The sequence below is a fragment of the Epinephelus lanceolatus genome, chromosome 22 (genome assembly GCF_041903045.1).
Source record: "Epinephelus lanceolatus isolate andai-2023 chromosome 22, ASM4190304v1, whole genome shotgun sequence".
NCBI lineage: Eukaryota > Metazoa > Chordata > Actinopteri > Perciformes > Serranidae > Epinephelus > Epinephelus lanceolatus.
This window is the reverse complement of record NC_135755.1, coordinates 17,983,695-17,999,947: the sequence shown is the minus strand read 5'-3', so window position 1 is coordinate 17,999,947 and position 16,253 is coordinate 17,983,695. Positions and strand designations below refer to the sequence as shown.

The 16,253-nt window shown below is 36.0% G+C and overlaps 1 protein-coding gene across 2 annotated transcripts in view; it reads right to left on the bottom strand.

Annotated features, from left to right (window-relative positions):
• LOC117246245 (NACHT, LRR and PYD domains-containing protein 1b allele 2-like) overlaps window positions 1-16,253 on the bottom strand; it is a 28,339-nt gene that overhangs the window by 9,566 nt on the left and 2,520 nt on the right. Inside the window, exons 2-12 of one of the 2 annotated variants that reach the window (XM_033610077.2) lie at window positions 14,733-14,817; window positions 14,496-14,574; window positions 13,972-14,197; window positions 11,987-13,742; window positions 10,964-11,137; window positions 9,798-9,971; window positions 8,067-8,240; window positions 7,508-7,657; window positions 6,735-6,908; window positions 6,417-6,590; window positions 6,248-6,294 (exon numbers count right to left, since the gene is read on the bottom strand). In XM_033610077.2, the coding sequence (XP_033465968.2) occupies window positions 6,248-6,294; window positions 6,417-6,590; window positions 6,735-6,908; window positions 7,508-7,657; window positions 8,067-8,240; window positions 9,798-9,971; window positions 10,964-11,137; window positions 11,987-13,742; window positions 13,972-14,197; window positions 14,496-14,574; window positions 14,733-14,803 (3,199 nt within the window). In that variant the 5' untranslated portion in view covers window positions 14,804-14,817. The remainder of the gene's footprint in view (window positions 1-6,247; window positions 6,295-6,416; window positions 6,591-6,734; window positions 6,909-7,507; window positions 7,658-8,066; window positions 8,241-9,797; window positions 9,972-10,963; window positions 11,138-11,986; window positions 13,743-13,971; window positions 14,198-14,495; window positions 14,575-14,732; window positions 14,818-16,253) is intronic. The other variant, XM_033610078.2, reaches the window with a different exon arrangement.

The following is a 16,253-nucleotide window of genomic DNA, read 5'->3' as shown; positions in this document are numbered from 1 at the left end:
TTTTGATGTCATACTATATTATGATGTTTTTATATCACTTTTGATGTCATACTATATTATGATGTTTTTATATCATTTTTGATGTCATACTTTATTATGTTTTTATATCATTTTTGATGTCATACTATATACTAAGATGTTTTTTGTGACATTTTTGATGTCATACTATATTATGTTTTCATATCACTTTTGATGTCATACTATATTATGATGTTTTTATATCACTTTTGATGTCATACTATATTATGACGTTTTTATATCATTTTTGATGTCATACTATATTATGACGTTTTTATATCATTTTTGATGTCATACTATATTATGTTTTTATATCATTTTTGATGTCATACTATATTATGATGTTTTTATATCATTTTTGATGTCATACTGTATTATGTTTTTATATCATTTTTGATGTCATACTATATTATGACGTTTTTATATCATTTTTGATGTCATACTATATACTAAGATGTTTTTTGTGACATTTTTGATGTCGTACAATATTATGATGTTTTTATATCATTTTTGATGTACTATATTACGACGTTTTTTATGACATTTTTGATGTCATACCATACTATGACGTTTTGATGTCATTTTCGATGTCATACTATACTATGACGTTTTTATGACATTTTTGATGTCGTACAATATTATGATGTTTTTATATAATTTTAGATGTCATACTATATTATGATGTTTTGATATCATTTTAGATGTCATACTATATTATGATGTTTTTATATAATTTTTGATGTCATACTATATACAAAGATGTTTTTATATAATTTTTGATGTCATACTATATACTAAGATGTTTTTTGTGACATTTTTGATGTCATACTATATTATGTTTTTATATCACTTTTGATGTCATACTATATTATGATGTTTTTATATCATTTTTGATGTCATACTATATACAAAGATGTTTTTATATAATTTTTGATGTCATACTATATACTAAGATGTTTTTTATGACATTTTTGATGTCATACTTTATTATGGTTTTATATCACTTTTGATGTCATACTATGTTATGTTTTTATATCACTTTTGATGTCATACTATATTATGATGTTTTTATATCATTTTTGATGTCATACTATATCATGTTTTTATATCATTTTTGATGTCATACTATATACTAAGATGTTTTTTGTGACATTTTTGATGTCGTACAATATGATGTTTTTATATCATTTTTGATGTCGTACTATATTACATTTTTTATGACATTTTTGATGTCATACTATATTATGTTTTCATATCACTTTTGATGTCATACTATATTATGATGTTTTTATATCATTTTTGATGTCATACTATATTATGTTTTTATATCATTTTTGATGTCATACTATATTATGATGTTTTTATATCATTTTTGATGTCATACTATATACTAAGATGTTTTTTGTGACATTTTTGATGTCGTACAATATTATGATGTTTTTATATCATTTTTGATGTCGTACTATATTACGACGTTTTTTATGACATTTTTGATGTCATACCATACTATGACGTTTTGATGTCATTTTCGATGTCGTACAATCTTATGTTTTTATGACATTTTTGATGTCATACTATACTATGACGTTTTTATGACATTTTCGATGTCGTACTATAACTTTTTTGTGTGACATTTTTGATGTCATACTATACTATGACGTTTTTATGACATTTTTGATGTCGTACTATACTATGACGTTTTTATGACATTTTTGATGTCGTACTATACTATGATGTTTTTGGCATTTTTGATGTCATACTATACGATTACCTTTTAATTACATTTTTGATGTCATACTATACTATCACGTTTTTATGACATTTTTGATGTCGTACTATGCTATGACTTTTTAATGACATTGTTGCTGTCATACTATACTATGATGTTTTTATGACAATTTTGATGTCATACTATACTATGACGTTTTTGACATTTTTGATGTCATACTATACTATGACGTTTTTATGAATTTTTTGATGGTATAATATACTGTGATGTTTTTGATTTGATTTTTGATATACTATGACTTTTTTGATGTCGTACTATACTATGACGTTTTTATGACATTTTTGATATCATACTATACTATGACTTTTTTGATGTCGTACTATACTATGACGTTTTTATGACATTTTTGATATCATACTATACTATGACTTTTTTGATGTCGTACTATACTATGACATTTTTGATGTCGTACTATACTATGACATTTTTGATATCATACTATACTATGACTTTTTTGATATCATACTATACCAGGGGTAGGCAACCTGTGGCTCTGGAGCCGCATGTGGCTCTTTAGCCCCTGTCCAGTGGCTCCTTGAGACTTTGAGAAAAGAATTCTATGGAAATTGATTCTATGAATCCAAATGTTGCTGAACCTCGATGGCAGTGGCTGGTTAGCTATGGATGCCAAATCCAAAAAAGTAAATTGAATAAAATAGAGAATGTAGTAGTGTGTGGACAGATTTGTTTGCTCTCACTGCCAGCTCTGCAAAATTTAAGTACCAAATAATCATAGATAGTGCCCTGCACAGTGGCCACCTTGTGGTAAAACATATTAACAAATGCTTATTTAGACCATAAGTATAAGCTAATTTAGACATAATAGGCTATTTACCTTGATTATAAGGCTCAAACATGTTTTGCGGCTCCACACAGATTTTTTCAAATTATTTTTGGTCAAAAATGGCTCTTTTAATGGCAAAGGTTGCAGACCCCTGTACTATACTATGACTTTTTTGATATCATACTATACTATGACATTTTTGATGTCGTACTATACTATGACGTTTTTATGACATTTTTGATATCATACTATACTATGATGGTTTTGACATTTTTGATGTCAAACTATTTGATTACTTTTTAATTACGTTTTTGATATCATATTATACTATGACTTTTTTGATGTCATACTATACTATGACGTTTTTATGACATTTTTGATATCATACTATACTATGACTTTTTAATGACATTGTTGCTGTCAAACTATACTATGATGGTTTTGACATTTTTGATGTCAAACTATTCGATTACTTTTTAATTACATTTTTGATATCATACTATACTATGACTTTTTAATGACATTGTTGCTGTCATACTATACTATGACGTTTTTGACATTTTTGATGTCATACTATACTATGACGTTTTTATGAATTTTTTGATGTCATAACGTCTATGATGTTTTTATGACATTTTTTTGATGGTATAATATACTGTGATGTTTTTGATTACATTTAATGCCATACTATACTATGACATTTTTGATATCCTATGTTTTTTTTTTTAGCATTTTTGATGTCATCCTATACTATGACGTTTTTGATGTCATTCTCCCATATGACGTTTTTATGACATTTTTGATGTGATGTGTTTTTTGTATACTTTACCTGCTCAATTATGACATTTAATATTACATTTTGATGTCATACTACACTATTACTTTTTAATTGTATTTTCATGACATACTACTATGATATTTTTGATGATATTTTGATTGCATACTACACTGTGGCCATACTATGACATTATTCATGACATTCTATTCTTCACTCTCCAGCATCTCATTTTTTAAGACACATCGAATAAATTTCATCCTCTACTGAGATTCTCACCAACCTCTAGTCGTGTACCATTGTAAGCATCCTCACCAACTGCATCAGAGTACGGTAAGGCAACTGTCTGTCTCAGATCGGAAAGCACTGCAGAGAGTGGTGAAAACTGCCCAGCAGATCATCAGTTCTCCGCTTCCTGCCATTGGACTGTCCTGTCCAACGCAAGGATATTTACACTCCTGTCTATACTGTGTATATTGGACAATTAGTGTATTCACTGTATTCATATCATACCTCCAGCTGTTTAATTTGTATATAATCTCCTCCAACGTATATTATTGTACTTAACACTCTGCATTCTATGTTTTGCACTTCTATCTCCATGTCCAATCATTTTCATAAATAAATAAATACATCTAAGAATATTTAAACACACTTTTAATACTGGTAATACTGCTCATACTGTACATATTTAGTACATTCATACCCTATTTATTTAAAATTCTATTCATCTCATATGTTTTGCAAATTCTCCGTAAGTAAATCTGTACTGAAGTGCTGTTTGAACTTTTGATCAAATGCCAAACTGCATTCAGTCTTACTTCGCTGTCTTAGAACCTGTACTCCTTGCAATGACAATAAAGTTGAATGTAATCTGCAACACGATGACTTTTCTTTTTATTTCTGATGACATACTACTTAGTACATATTTTTAATGACATTTTTGATGTCATACTATACTATGACTTTTATTTTTCATGGTTTTGGATGACATACTACACTCTGACTTTTCATGGTTTTGGACAACATATGATGCTATGACTTATTTTCATGCTTTTGAACAACACATACTATAATTTTTTTTCATGGTTTGGACGACATACTATACGATGACTTTTTCATGGCTTTGGACAACATACTATAATATGACTTTTTTATGCAGTTTTGAACGACATGCTATCCTATGACTTTTTTATGCTATTTTGAACGACATGCTATGACTTTTTTATGCAATTTCGAACGACTTTTTTATGCAGTTTTGAATGACACGCTACAGTATGACTTTTTTATGCTGTTTTGAACGACATGCTATAGTATGACTTATTTTTATGCAGTTTTGAACGACATACTATACTATGACTTCTTTATGCAGTTTTGAACGACATGCCATAGCATGACTTTTTGATGCAATTTTGAGCGACATGCTATACTATGAATTTTTTATGCAGTTTTGAACGACATGCTATACTATGACTTTTTTATGCTATTTTGAACAACATGCTATAGTATGACTTTTTTATGCTATTTTGAACAACATGCTATCCTATGACTTTTTTATGCAGTTTTGAATGACATGCTATAGTATGACTTTTTTATGCTATTTTGAACAACATGCTATCCTATGACTTTTTTATGCCGTTTTAACTGACACGCTATAGTATGACTTTTTTTATGCTATTTTGAACGACATGCTATACTATGACTTTTTCATGCAGTTTTGAATGACATGCTATAGAATGACTTTTTGATGCTGTTTTGAACGACATACTATAGTATAACTTTTTTATGCAGTTTTGAATGACATGCTATAGTATGACTTTTTTATGCAATTTTGAACAACATGCTATCCTATGACTTTTTTATGCAGTTTTGAATGACATGCTATAGAATGACTTTTTGATGCTGTTTTGAACGACATACTATAGTATTACTTTTTTATGCAATTTTGAACGACATGCTATAGTATGACGTTTTTATGCCATTTTGAGCGACATGCTATGACTTTTTTTATGCAGTTTTGAACGACATGCTATAGTATGACCTTTTTATGCAATTTTGACCCACATGCTATACTATGACTTTTTTATGCAATTTTGAGCGACATGCTATCCTATGACTTTTTTATGCTATTTTGAACGATATGCTATAGTATGACTTTTTTATTGTATTTTGAACGACATGCTATAGTATGACTTTTTTATCCCATTTTGAACGACATGCTATAGTATGACGTTTTTATGCCATTTTGAGCGACATGCTATGACTTTTTTTTATGCAGTTTTGAACGACATGCTATAGTATGACCTTTTTATGCAATTTTGACCCACATGCTATACTATGACTTTTTTATGCAATTTTGAGCGACATGCTATCCTATGACTTTTTTATGCTATTTTGAACGATATGCTATAGTATGACTTTTTTATTGTATTTTGAACGACATGCTATAGTATGACTTTTTTATCCCATTTTGAACGACACGCTATAGTATGACTTTTTTATGCAGTTTTGAACGAGACGCTACAGTATGACTTCTTTATGCAGTTTTGAACAACATTCTATAGTATGACTTTTTTTATGCAGTTTTGGGCGACATACTATACTATGACTTTTTTCATGGTTTTGGACGACATACTATACTATGACTTTTTCATGACATTTTTGATGTCACACTTTACTATCACAGTTTTATTACATTTCTTATGGCATACTATCCTATGACTTTTTTGTTACTTTTTTAATGTCATACTATAGTATGACTAAAGTAACCTTTCAGGTTGTATCCTGTTGTAATCCAACTACCCTGGACTCTCTAAATAGAGGGACTGATTGAAAAAAGTTCACTGTTTATTGTTAAGAATAATACCAAAGAAACACTTACACTTTCTCCTGCCAAATCTCAACCTCTTTTCTCCATCATGGTCAACCCTGGGAGAATACACAAAGTCAGACCAATTCTCTTTAACAATAAAAACACTTTAACTAACGATTAATTTTTACACATAGTTAAAACAATATCCAGCGCCTTGTTTGAGAACGTGTGTCTCTACCTGAGAGTGTCCAGTCTCCAGGTTGGATCGTCTAGTCCAGTAAGGAGCAGCTTTACTCCTGAATCTCCTGGGTGATTGTAACTCAGATCCAGCTCTCTTAGATGGTAGGGGTTTTCACTCAGGGCAGAGACCAGTGCAGTACAACCTTTCACTGTGACCAGACAGCCTGACAGTCTGCATGCACAAAAAACACTAGCCTTCAAACAATGCTGAACAGTATGTTTAGTTAAGACTGACAAAATGCCCACCATTACTGAAAATATAAGATGGGCTCAAAGTCAAATCAGTAAAAACAAAAAAAACCCAAAATGAACCTACCTGAGAGTTTCAAGGCTACAGTTTGGACTCTTTAGTCCGGCAGAGAGGAGCTCCACTCCGGAATCCTCTAGGTCATTGCCACTCAGGTCCAGCTCTCTCAGACTGTATGACGGGGAGCTGAGAACTGATGCTAGAGTGTTACAGCTTCCCGCTGTCAGGTTACAGCTATTCAACCTTCAAAGAGATGCACATGTTTAAATTGCCACTTACTAATGTTTGATTTGGTGAGCTCTTATTTCATTAAAGTGTTTGACAGGATTTAATTTCTAGTGAGATTTAAAATCATACAGGTCAGTGCTGAAACACTGGGACAAACAAGGAGTTGGCAGCTTATTAGGTACAACTAATTGAATCTCATGCAGTCTAATACAACAGTCCAGCAATAAATTCTTAAATGATACTGAAAATATACTGAGAAACACCTCTCAGTATAACACAATGCAATTCACCAGCAACACAAACTGCTACCTCCAACATGACCAAAAAATTGAATTTACACTTAAACAGTTTAAACAAAAGATGAACTTAATAAACTTTATGAAGGTAGGATTTACAGCAGGACTGCTGTTTTAGATGGCAAGTCACTTTTAGCTAGGTGTACCTAATAAACTAGCATTTGAGTGTTTTTTAAAACTAACTTAATAAACCCTAATTTGATAGAACATGAGATTACATCATGGCCTGTGAAATAGCTTCTTGGCCTCTGATATAAAAGTAGAACAGGTCACTGGTGAATGTGTAGGGTCACCCTTCACAAACTGAATTATCCTGACCTGAGAGTTTCGAGTCTACAGTTTGGACTCTGCAGTCCAACAGAGAGCAGCTTCACTCCTGAATCCCTCTGGTTGTTGTAAATCAGGTCAAGCAGGGATTGGATCTCAGAGTTCCTGACATACTGTTTAAGAACAGTGACACTTGGGGTTCTTTCCCATTAAAAAAAGAAAAAAAAAAAGTAGTATATTACTTTTAGCAGTAACTAAGTACCACAGAGCATTACTCTACTACTAGGATTTCAGGTAATATTACATTTACAATGTCATGTATAAGTACAGGTTACCATCTGAAATTAAGTATTTATTTTGTTAACTGGCAAGTTCAAAATAACCAGAAAAAATAAGAAAAAATGACCAGAAACCAGAAAAAAATATCCCCCAAAGGTTTTTGTGTCTTGTCATGTCATTACAGGCTACATTAGAGTCAGGACTTACTTCATAACTTCAAACATGAGGTTACTTCTGGTCTATGAAATAGTTTCTTTGCTTCTGTTATAAAGGTAAAACAGGTCATTGTTGAATGTGTAGGGTCACTCTTCACAAATGGAGTTATCCTGACCTGAGAGTTTTGAGTCCACAGTGTGGATTCTGCAGTCCACCAGCGAGCAGCTCCGCTCCTGACACCTCCAGGTCGTTGTTACTCAGGTCAAGCTCTTTCAGATTATTGGATGGGGAGCTGAGAACTGAGGCCAAAGCTTCACAGCTTCTCTCTGTCAGTTTACAGCCATTCAACCTACAAGGAGATGTACAATATTTCATATATTCACTACTGAGCCAGGCAGATTGAGGTGCCACTCAGGTTTGAGTGTCATCCTGACAAATTGTTCAAGAACTCCAACGCTTTGGGTTCTTTGTATAAGGGAAAAAAAAACAGGTATCACATAAGAACAGTATCGGCAGTACAAAAATAACACATTACATAAACATAAACCACCGCACACTGAACTGAATTACTGTGGTTTTATTAAGATCAAACAATGCATTTAGCCCGTGGCTTCTTCAGGTTTGCTCAACAGAATCACATGAGCAAAATAAGAAGCTAATATACATGGGTCACATGACTATCAGTTATTTCAATTTTCTTTTTCATTATTTTTCTCTTACATTATTTTTCTCTCACATTCTTCAAAAATATTTCTCAAAAGATAATTTACAAGTCATCCAAAAAGCATTATAAATTTACACAAATTACATAGATCAAAAAACAAAAAAGATTCATAAAGAGTACAAGAGTTACAAGAATTATATGTGAGTTAACCCGATTTCACCTCCCCCTCCACAGGTAATTTGGATCCATAGGGAGAGATTCAGCCTTGTGACTTCCTTGTCACTCCCCCTTTCCATCTAGCAGTGTCTTTATAAAATTTTCGTCTCAGTCGTCTACATAATGGGATGAGTTTAAATCACATATTCTTGTGACTCATGTACTCTCTATGAATCTTGTTTTTTTTTAGCTATGTAATTTTAGTAAATTTATTATGCTTTTTAGATAAATTGTATAAAATAACTTTTAAAAAATGTTTTTGAAGAACATGAAAGAAATAATATTGAAAAGTGAAATAACTGTGATAACTGTGTCCGTTCAGTTTCCTGGATCTTTCCTCTGCATTCCTCCCAGTGTTAAAAGGTGTTCCTCAGGGTTCAATACAGGGGCCATTGTTGTTTTCTATATGTAGATAATCTCTGTGACAATTTATCAAATGCTGCTCACCATTTCTACGCAGATAATACCGTCATCTATTGTTTGTCCTCTTCAGTAGTAAAAGCTCTGGAATACCTGCAGTCTGCCTTTGATGTTGTTCAGACCCACTTAATACAACTTAAGCTGGTGTTAAATGCAGAAAAATCCAAATTCATGCTATTTTCAAATAGCAAGACTTAACATCTGATCTTCCAAAGATTTTAACTACTCAAGGGGCTGATATTGAAATCGTTAAAACTTACAAGTATTTAGGTATCATCATTGATCAGAACTTGTCTTTTAAATGATATATCAAACACCTTGTTTCCAAGCTGAAGGTTAAATTGGGCTTCTTTTTTAGAAATAAATCTAACTTCTACCTTCAGGCAAGGAAACACTTGATACCTGCAACTTTTTTACCTCTTATGGATTATGGTGATTTGCTTTTCATGAATGCCCCTGATCAGTGCCTAAAGAAGTTAGACACTGTGTATCATTGTGCTTTGGCTTTATTACTGGTTGTGGCAGTCACATACACCACTGTACAAAAGTACAACAGGTCACTGTTAAATGTGTAGGGTCACTCTTCACAAACTGAGTTATCCTGACCTGAGAGTTTCAAGTCTACAGTGTGGACTCTGCAGTGCAACAGCGAGCAGCTCCGCTCCTGAATCCTCCAGGTCGTTGTTACTCAAGTCAAGCTCTTTCAGATTACTGGATCGGGAGCTGAGAACTGCAGCCAAAGCTTTGCAGCTTCTCTCTGTCAGCTGACAGCCATTCAACCTACAAGGAGATGTACAATATGTCAGCCACTCAGGTAAAAGCGTCAGCGTTTTTGACATGTTTTTTTTTTAACTACGAAACTTTGGGTTCTCTGTAGAAAGAAAAAAAAATCACATATTAACAGTTTTGGGGGTAACGTGTTGGGGTCTGTGTCCACATAATGTTTTTCTTCAGCAGAAAAGCAGAGGTGCTGGGGAGTGCTTCATACCAGCACTTCATAAAAAAGCACTCCCAGCACACAGTGCTACCTTACAAAGGGTTGATCACACAGTCAACAACAACCTTCAAAGCCAACAGTGATAAAAGGACATCACTTACAGGCAACATCTAGTGTTAGTTTACTTAAGATTACTTCAAACATTAGATTACTTGTGGCCTGTGAAATAGTTGCTTGGCCTCTGTTATAAAAGTAGAACAGATCTATGTTAAATGAGCAGGGTCGCTCTTAATGAATTGAGTTCAGTCAGGAACACTTTAGTCAAAGGAAACTTTATTTCCATTTGCAGTATTATTTAGCTGTATGGGCCTATGCAGAAAGCCTCTTCCACTCGCCTACGTGGAAAGCCTAAGGCGGAGAGAGCACACCTCCCTGCCCTTCCATGTGCCTACAGGGAAAGTCGAGAGCAGGGAGAGCAGCAGCAAAGACCCCCAGGAACAGAACAGAGCAGCATCAATGACAAACAGAAATGACATTGATAAGTCAGACACAGCATGAAAAGGAGGAGCTGGGGTGGAGGTGGGTTGCAAAGCAGCTTGCAGAGGAAGCAGCAACTGTAGGCAGACCAGAGCAGTTTAAATAGGGTGCCCTGAATGAGATTTCCTAATTGGTTGCATAGAAATGAATCATGTGATCTATCAGCTCACTCCCTTCCATCAATCAGCTGCTCCATCAGCTGACTGGGCTGTTTGAGATCAGCTGATGTAGCTGGGATGTGAGCTGAGCTTGAAATCATGTCCTGCCTGAACTAATGCTATGCTCAATTTATCCTGACCTGAGAGTTTCGAGGACACAATGTGGGCTCTGCAGTCCAACAGCGAGCAGCTCCAATCCTGAATCCTCCAGGTCGTTGTTACTCAGGTCAAGCTCTTTCAGATTACTGGATCGGGAGCTGAGAACTGAAGCCAAAGCCTCACAGCTTCTCTCTGTCAGCTTACAGCCATTTAACCTACAGGGAGATATACAGTATGTCATGTAATTGGTACTCAGCTACTCAGGTTAAAGAATGAATGAATAAGATATACTGTTCAAGAATTCTGACACTTTGGGTTCTTTGTAAAAAAGTAGTAGAAGTAATAAATAGGATTTCAGTTTATATCAACTCATTAAAAAAAGTTCCAAAATTGAATTAAAAGCTGTTATAATCAAATCAAATAAAATGCTGGTATAATAAAGATATATAAAACAGCTTTGTTCTAAGATTAATAAATTGCTCTTTTGATAAAGTTAAATAAATAATAATAACAATAATAATAATAAATAAAGTACTGTTCTAATGAAATGAATCAAAGCAGAACCACTAACAGCTCTCCAGTTCATATATTAAAAATATTTGCAAGTTGCAGTGGTGCTCCATGGTTGCAAAATGCAACTAAATAGACGTGGTCTGAAGCCCTGCAGATAAAAAACACACACTTCACCTGCGTATACACTTTGGGTCGGGGGGGTCCATAAAGCATAGCATCACAGCATTTCATGTGGCAATATTGTAACGACACACCAATGCAAAATATCGATTTTTGATTTTCTAAATTACCAATATCGAAGCAAGTTTCATGCCAGTGGCTTATTAGTTTCCTGCTCACAGTGAATAAATCATCATGTTCAATGGTGCTGTGTTAACACTTAAACTTTTAATGATAGTGTGAGCAGGTAAGGCTCAGGTGAAGGTAACGCAAAACCTGTGTAATCAGTAACACAATACTTTATACAGACAGTAGTATTGTAAAGTAACTTGTAAAGAAAATTAACTTGCAGAATGATACGTATCAATAAATCCAGTTATTTATCCACTTACAGTGATGTACTGGAGGCTTTGACCACCGGCAGCAGCCTCAGCAGACCCTCCTCTGAAGCAGAGTATTTCTTCAGGTCAAACACGTCCAGCTCTTCTTCTGATGACAGTAAGATGAAGACCAGAGCTGACCACTGAGCAGGGGAGAGTCGGTCTGTGGAGAGATTCCCTTGTCTCAAATGCTCTTGGACCCCCTCAAACAGAGAATGGTCATTCAGCTCATTCAAGCAGTGAAACAGATTAATGCCTCTCTCTGGGGAGGGATTCTCGGCGATTTTCTCCTTGATGTACTGGACTGTTTCCTTTATTGTCTTTGGGTTATTTCTTGTTGGTTTCAGCAGACCTTGGAGGAGAGCCTGATTGGTCTCCAGTGAAAGCCCCAAAAGGAAGCGAAGAAACAAGTCCAGATGTCCATTTGGAGACTTTAAGGCCATGTCCACAGCTCTCTGGTAGAAGTCTTTTGCAGCAGGTTTGTGACGGAGTTTCACAGGCCACCAAGAGGTGGCTTGCATGTTGGACAAAAGATTGACACCAGAGTTGTTGAAGGTCAAGAAGACATGAAGAGCAGCTAGAAACTCCTGAATGCTCAGATGGACAAAGCTGAAAATCTTTTCCCGGAACAGCCCTCTCTCCTCTCTAAAGATCTCTGTGAACAAACCTGAGAACACAGAGGCTTCTTGGATATCAATGCCACACTTGTGCAGGTCTTCTTCATAGAAGATCAGGTTGCCTTTCTCCAGCTGCTCAAAAGCCAGTTTTCCCAGAGACAGAATCATCTTCCTTGTTGTTTTGTTCCAGACAGGGTATTCATGTCGGGGTATGTCATCACTCATATAATACTTGGAGTGCATCACTTTAGACTGAACCAACAGGAAGCGGATATAAAACTCAGTCAGAGTCCTGGGCAGCTCTCCCCTTTCTGTGGTTGTCAAAATATGCCCAAAAACTTCAGAAACCATGGAGCAAAAGAGTGGAATGTGGCACAGGATGCAAAGCATTCGTGAACACTTGATGTGGGCAATGATTCTGCTGGCCATCTCCTCATCTCTGAATCTCCTCCTGAAGTACTCTTCCTTTTGTGGATCGGTGAACCCTCTCACCTCTGTCACCATGTCAACAAACTCTCGAGGGATCAGATTGGCTGCTGCTGGTCGTGTGGTTATCCAGAGGCGAGCAGAGGGAAGCAGCGTCCCTCTGATCAGGTTTGTCAGCAGCACATCCACTGAGGTCAACTCTGTCACATCGGTCACAATCTCATTGTTGCGGAAGTCCAAAGGAAGTCGACACTCATCCAGACCGTCGAAGATGAACAGAACGCGGAAACTGTCAAATCTGTAGATTTCTGCTTCCTTGGTTTCACTGAAGAAATCATGCACAAGTCTCACCAAGCTGTACTTTTTGTCTTTTACCAAGTTCAGCTCCTGGAAAGTGAACGGAAATGTGAATTCTATGTCCTGGTTGGCATGGCCTTCAGCCCAGTCCAGAATAAACTTCTGAGTTGAAACTGTTTTCCCAATGCCAGAAACTCCACATGTCATCACCGTTCGGTTTGGCTGATCCCTTCCAGGTAAGGGTTTAAAGATGTCCACACATTTGAGTGATGTGTCTATTTGTTTGTTGGCTCCTCCATCGTCTCGCTCTGTAATGTAGAGCTCTGTGTAGATGTCATTTAGAAGATTTGGGTTTTCATCCCCCTCATTCAAACGCTGATATTTTCGCTTCAGATTAGACTTGAGTTGACGCTGGCACATGGTGATTTCTGATGAGTAGAAAACAAATAGCATTAATGACTGGATTTAGTTTGGATGGATGAAAATTACGCACCAATATGCATTATGGTGCAGGCTCTTGCCTATACTCTGTATGCAGTTTGAAGGGTGTTGAACACTGTGATTATCTTAATCTATTCAATGTAATCTAATTAAAGCAGTGTAATCTAATTAATGTAATTATTTACTTCATGTTCATCTTTATTTCTAAAGGCTTACTTTTTTGCAGATAGTCAGCCAGATCGTTTTGATGCATATTCCTCAGGAAGTGCTGTGTGATCTTCAGAAAGGCCTCTTTGCTCCTCTTCTGCTCTTCATCTTGATCTACACCATACACCCCCTCCTCATAAGAAGTCTCTAAGATTTCTGGGTGATCTGTACTCACTGCCTTCTGGAATCTCTTCAGCTCCTTCTTCACAAAAGTGACAATGATTGCCTCAAGCCGCTGAAAAAGAAATAGATAAGGATCAGGAAATTGAATAATTGTTTATTAACTTTCTAGCAATGCATTTCACAGTTTGCAACTACAACTGTGAGCGCACCGCCTGACTCTGCTCCAACGTCTCAGCTGTGGTGTGCACCTCTGTGCCGGTGCTGAGAATCTAGTAATGATGGGACTGCCCTCATTTCCAATAATGCCTGTCTAGTGCTGATCTAAGGCCAGATGAAATCCTCTAGTGGGCCGGTTGAGACATTTCCACACAGAAATGTTGTGTAATGTTTCTTGCTGTACATTTACCTACCGTAAATATAGTTTCCAGCTCTGCTTTCTGAAGCAAGACAGACAGACCACTGGATTCCTCTGAAATCTCCTTGGGGTCTCTGGGAAGAACACACGAGGGTCAATTTTTGTGCCATGCATCCATCAACATCTTAATGTGTTAAAAACTTTCCTTTTTTTTTTAATCAATCTACAATCATTTTAAATTCTTTAACTTCTTCCTGTTATCCTTTTAATTCTACTTTATTTGTGTGTTTACCCTTTAGGTTTCCATGGCCTCTTGGTTTTAGAGGGAGTTATTCCCTCCATGTTCTTTTCCGACAGACTCATAGCAGAGCACGCACCTGTACACAAACATATGCAACATGTTGTAAGAGTTCATATAGTATTCTCTGAAGATTGCTATGGGCAAAACATAAAACATACAGCACAGATTACAATTCTTACGGCTCTGATTGAAAGGAATGAGGTGGGATCATGACATGAAATAACTGAAAACACATACGTTTATATATACATACATATACATTTATTAATTTTACGTAACTGCTTATTCTGTTAGGGATCACAGGGTTGCTGGAGCATTAGGTGAGAGGCGTGGTACAGGCGGGGTATCACAGGGCTGACACATAGAAACAAACATTCTCGGTCACATTCAAACCTACTGTCCAATTAACCTGACGTGCATGTCTTTGGCCTGTGGGAGGAAACCAGAGCACCCAGAGAAAACCTATGCTTGTTATTTGTTGACTTCATTAGTTTTCAGTTTGGAGATGTCAAAAATGTCAAGAGACATCCAGAGATAATTTTTCCAGGTTAATTCATGTTATGTTTATTTATTTAAATGGGAACAATGGACAAAGACAATTTACCTTCAAAAACAAGGAGTGATGTAGGCTAATGTTTCGTTTTTAGCAAACTGTTGCCCCTGGTCCCTGGGCAGGTAGGTACGTAAAATGAGACACAACAATACGAGATTGGACATTAAAAAAGCACAAAATACTAAACCGACACGGTTTTTTGTACCAGCCTGATAAAAACGTTTAATGTTGGGCATTTAAACATGGGTGTCTATGGGGACTGACTGGCTTCTGGAGCCAGCCTCAAGTGGCAAATAGAGGAACTGCAGTTTTTGCCATAGGACAGGACATGACGTCAGTGACAGCGCTTGAATTTTGCATTGGAGCCAGTTCTATTGGAGTCAATGGGGCAGGCACAGCAAATCACACTATAACCCCTTATATCTCTGTTGTTTCAACTCTGAATGAAAAATCCTTCCACCAGATTAAAAAAAAAACACACTGTGTGATGTTGACTGACTGATCATGGCTCTGTCCAGTAGCTGAATATAAGCCAACTCAAGCCCATTTGCTCCAGGACAGCTAACATTACGTCATAATCAGACAGGAATTATAACCAGATCAGTTCTTAAAGACTGTGGTTATTATTCTGGCTGAGAATTAATGAAACAGTGTGTCAGGTAAATAGGTGGCACAATGGTGCAGTGGTTAGCATTGTCACCTAACAGCAAGAGGGTTTCTGGTTGGAACCCAGGGTGAGGAGTTCATACCCAGGGTGGAGTTTCCATGTTCTGCCAATGTCAGCATGGGTTTTCTCCAGGTGCTCCGGCTTCCTCCCACAGTCCAAAGACATGCAGGTTAATTGGTGACTCTATATTGTCAGTGCCGTAGGTGTGAATGTGAGCCTGAATGGTTGTCTGTCTCCATGTGTCAGCCCTGTGATAGTCTGGCGACCTGTCCAGGGTGTACCCCACCCCTCG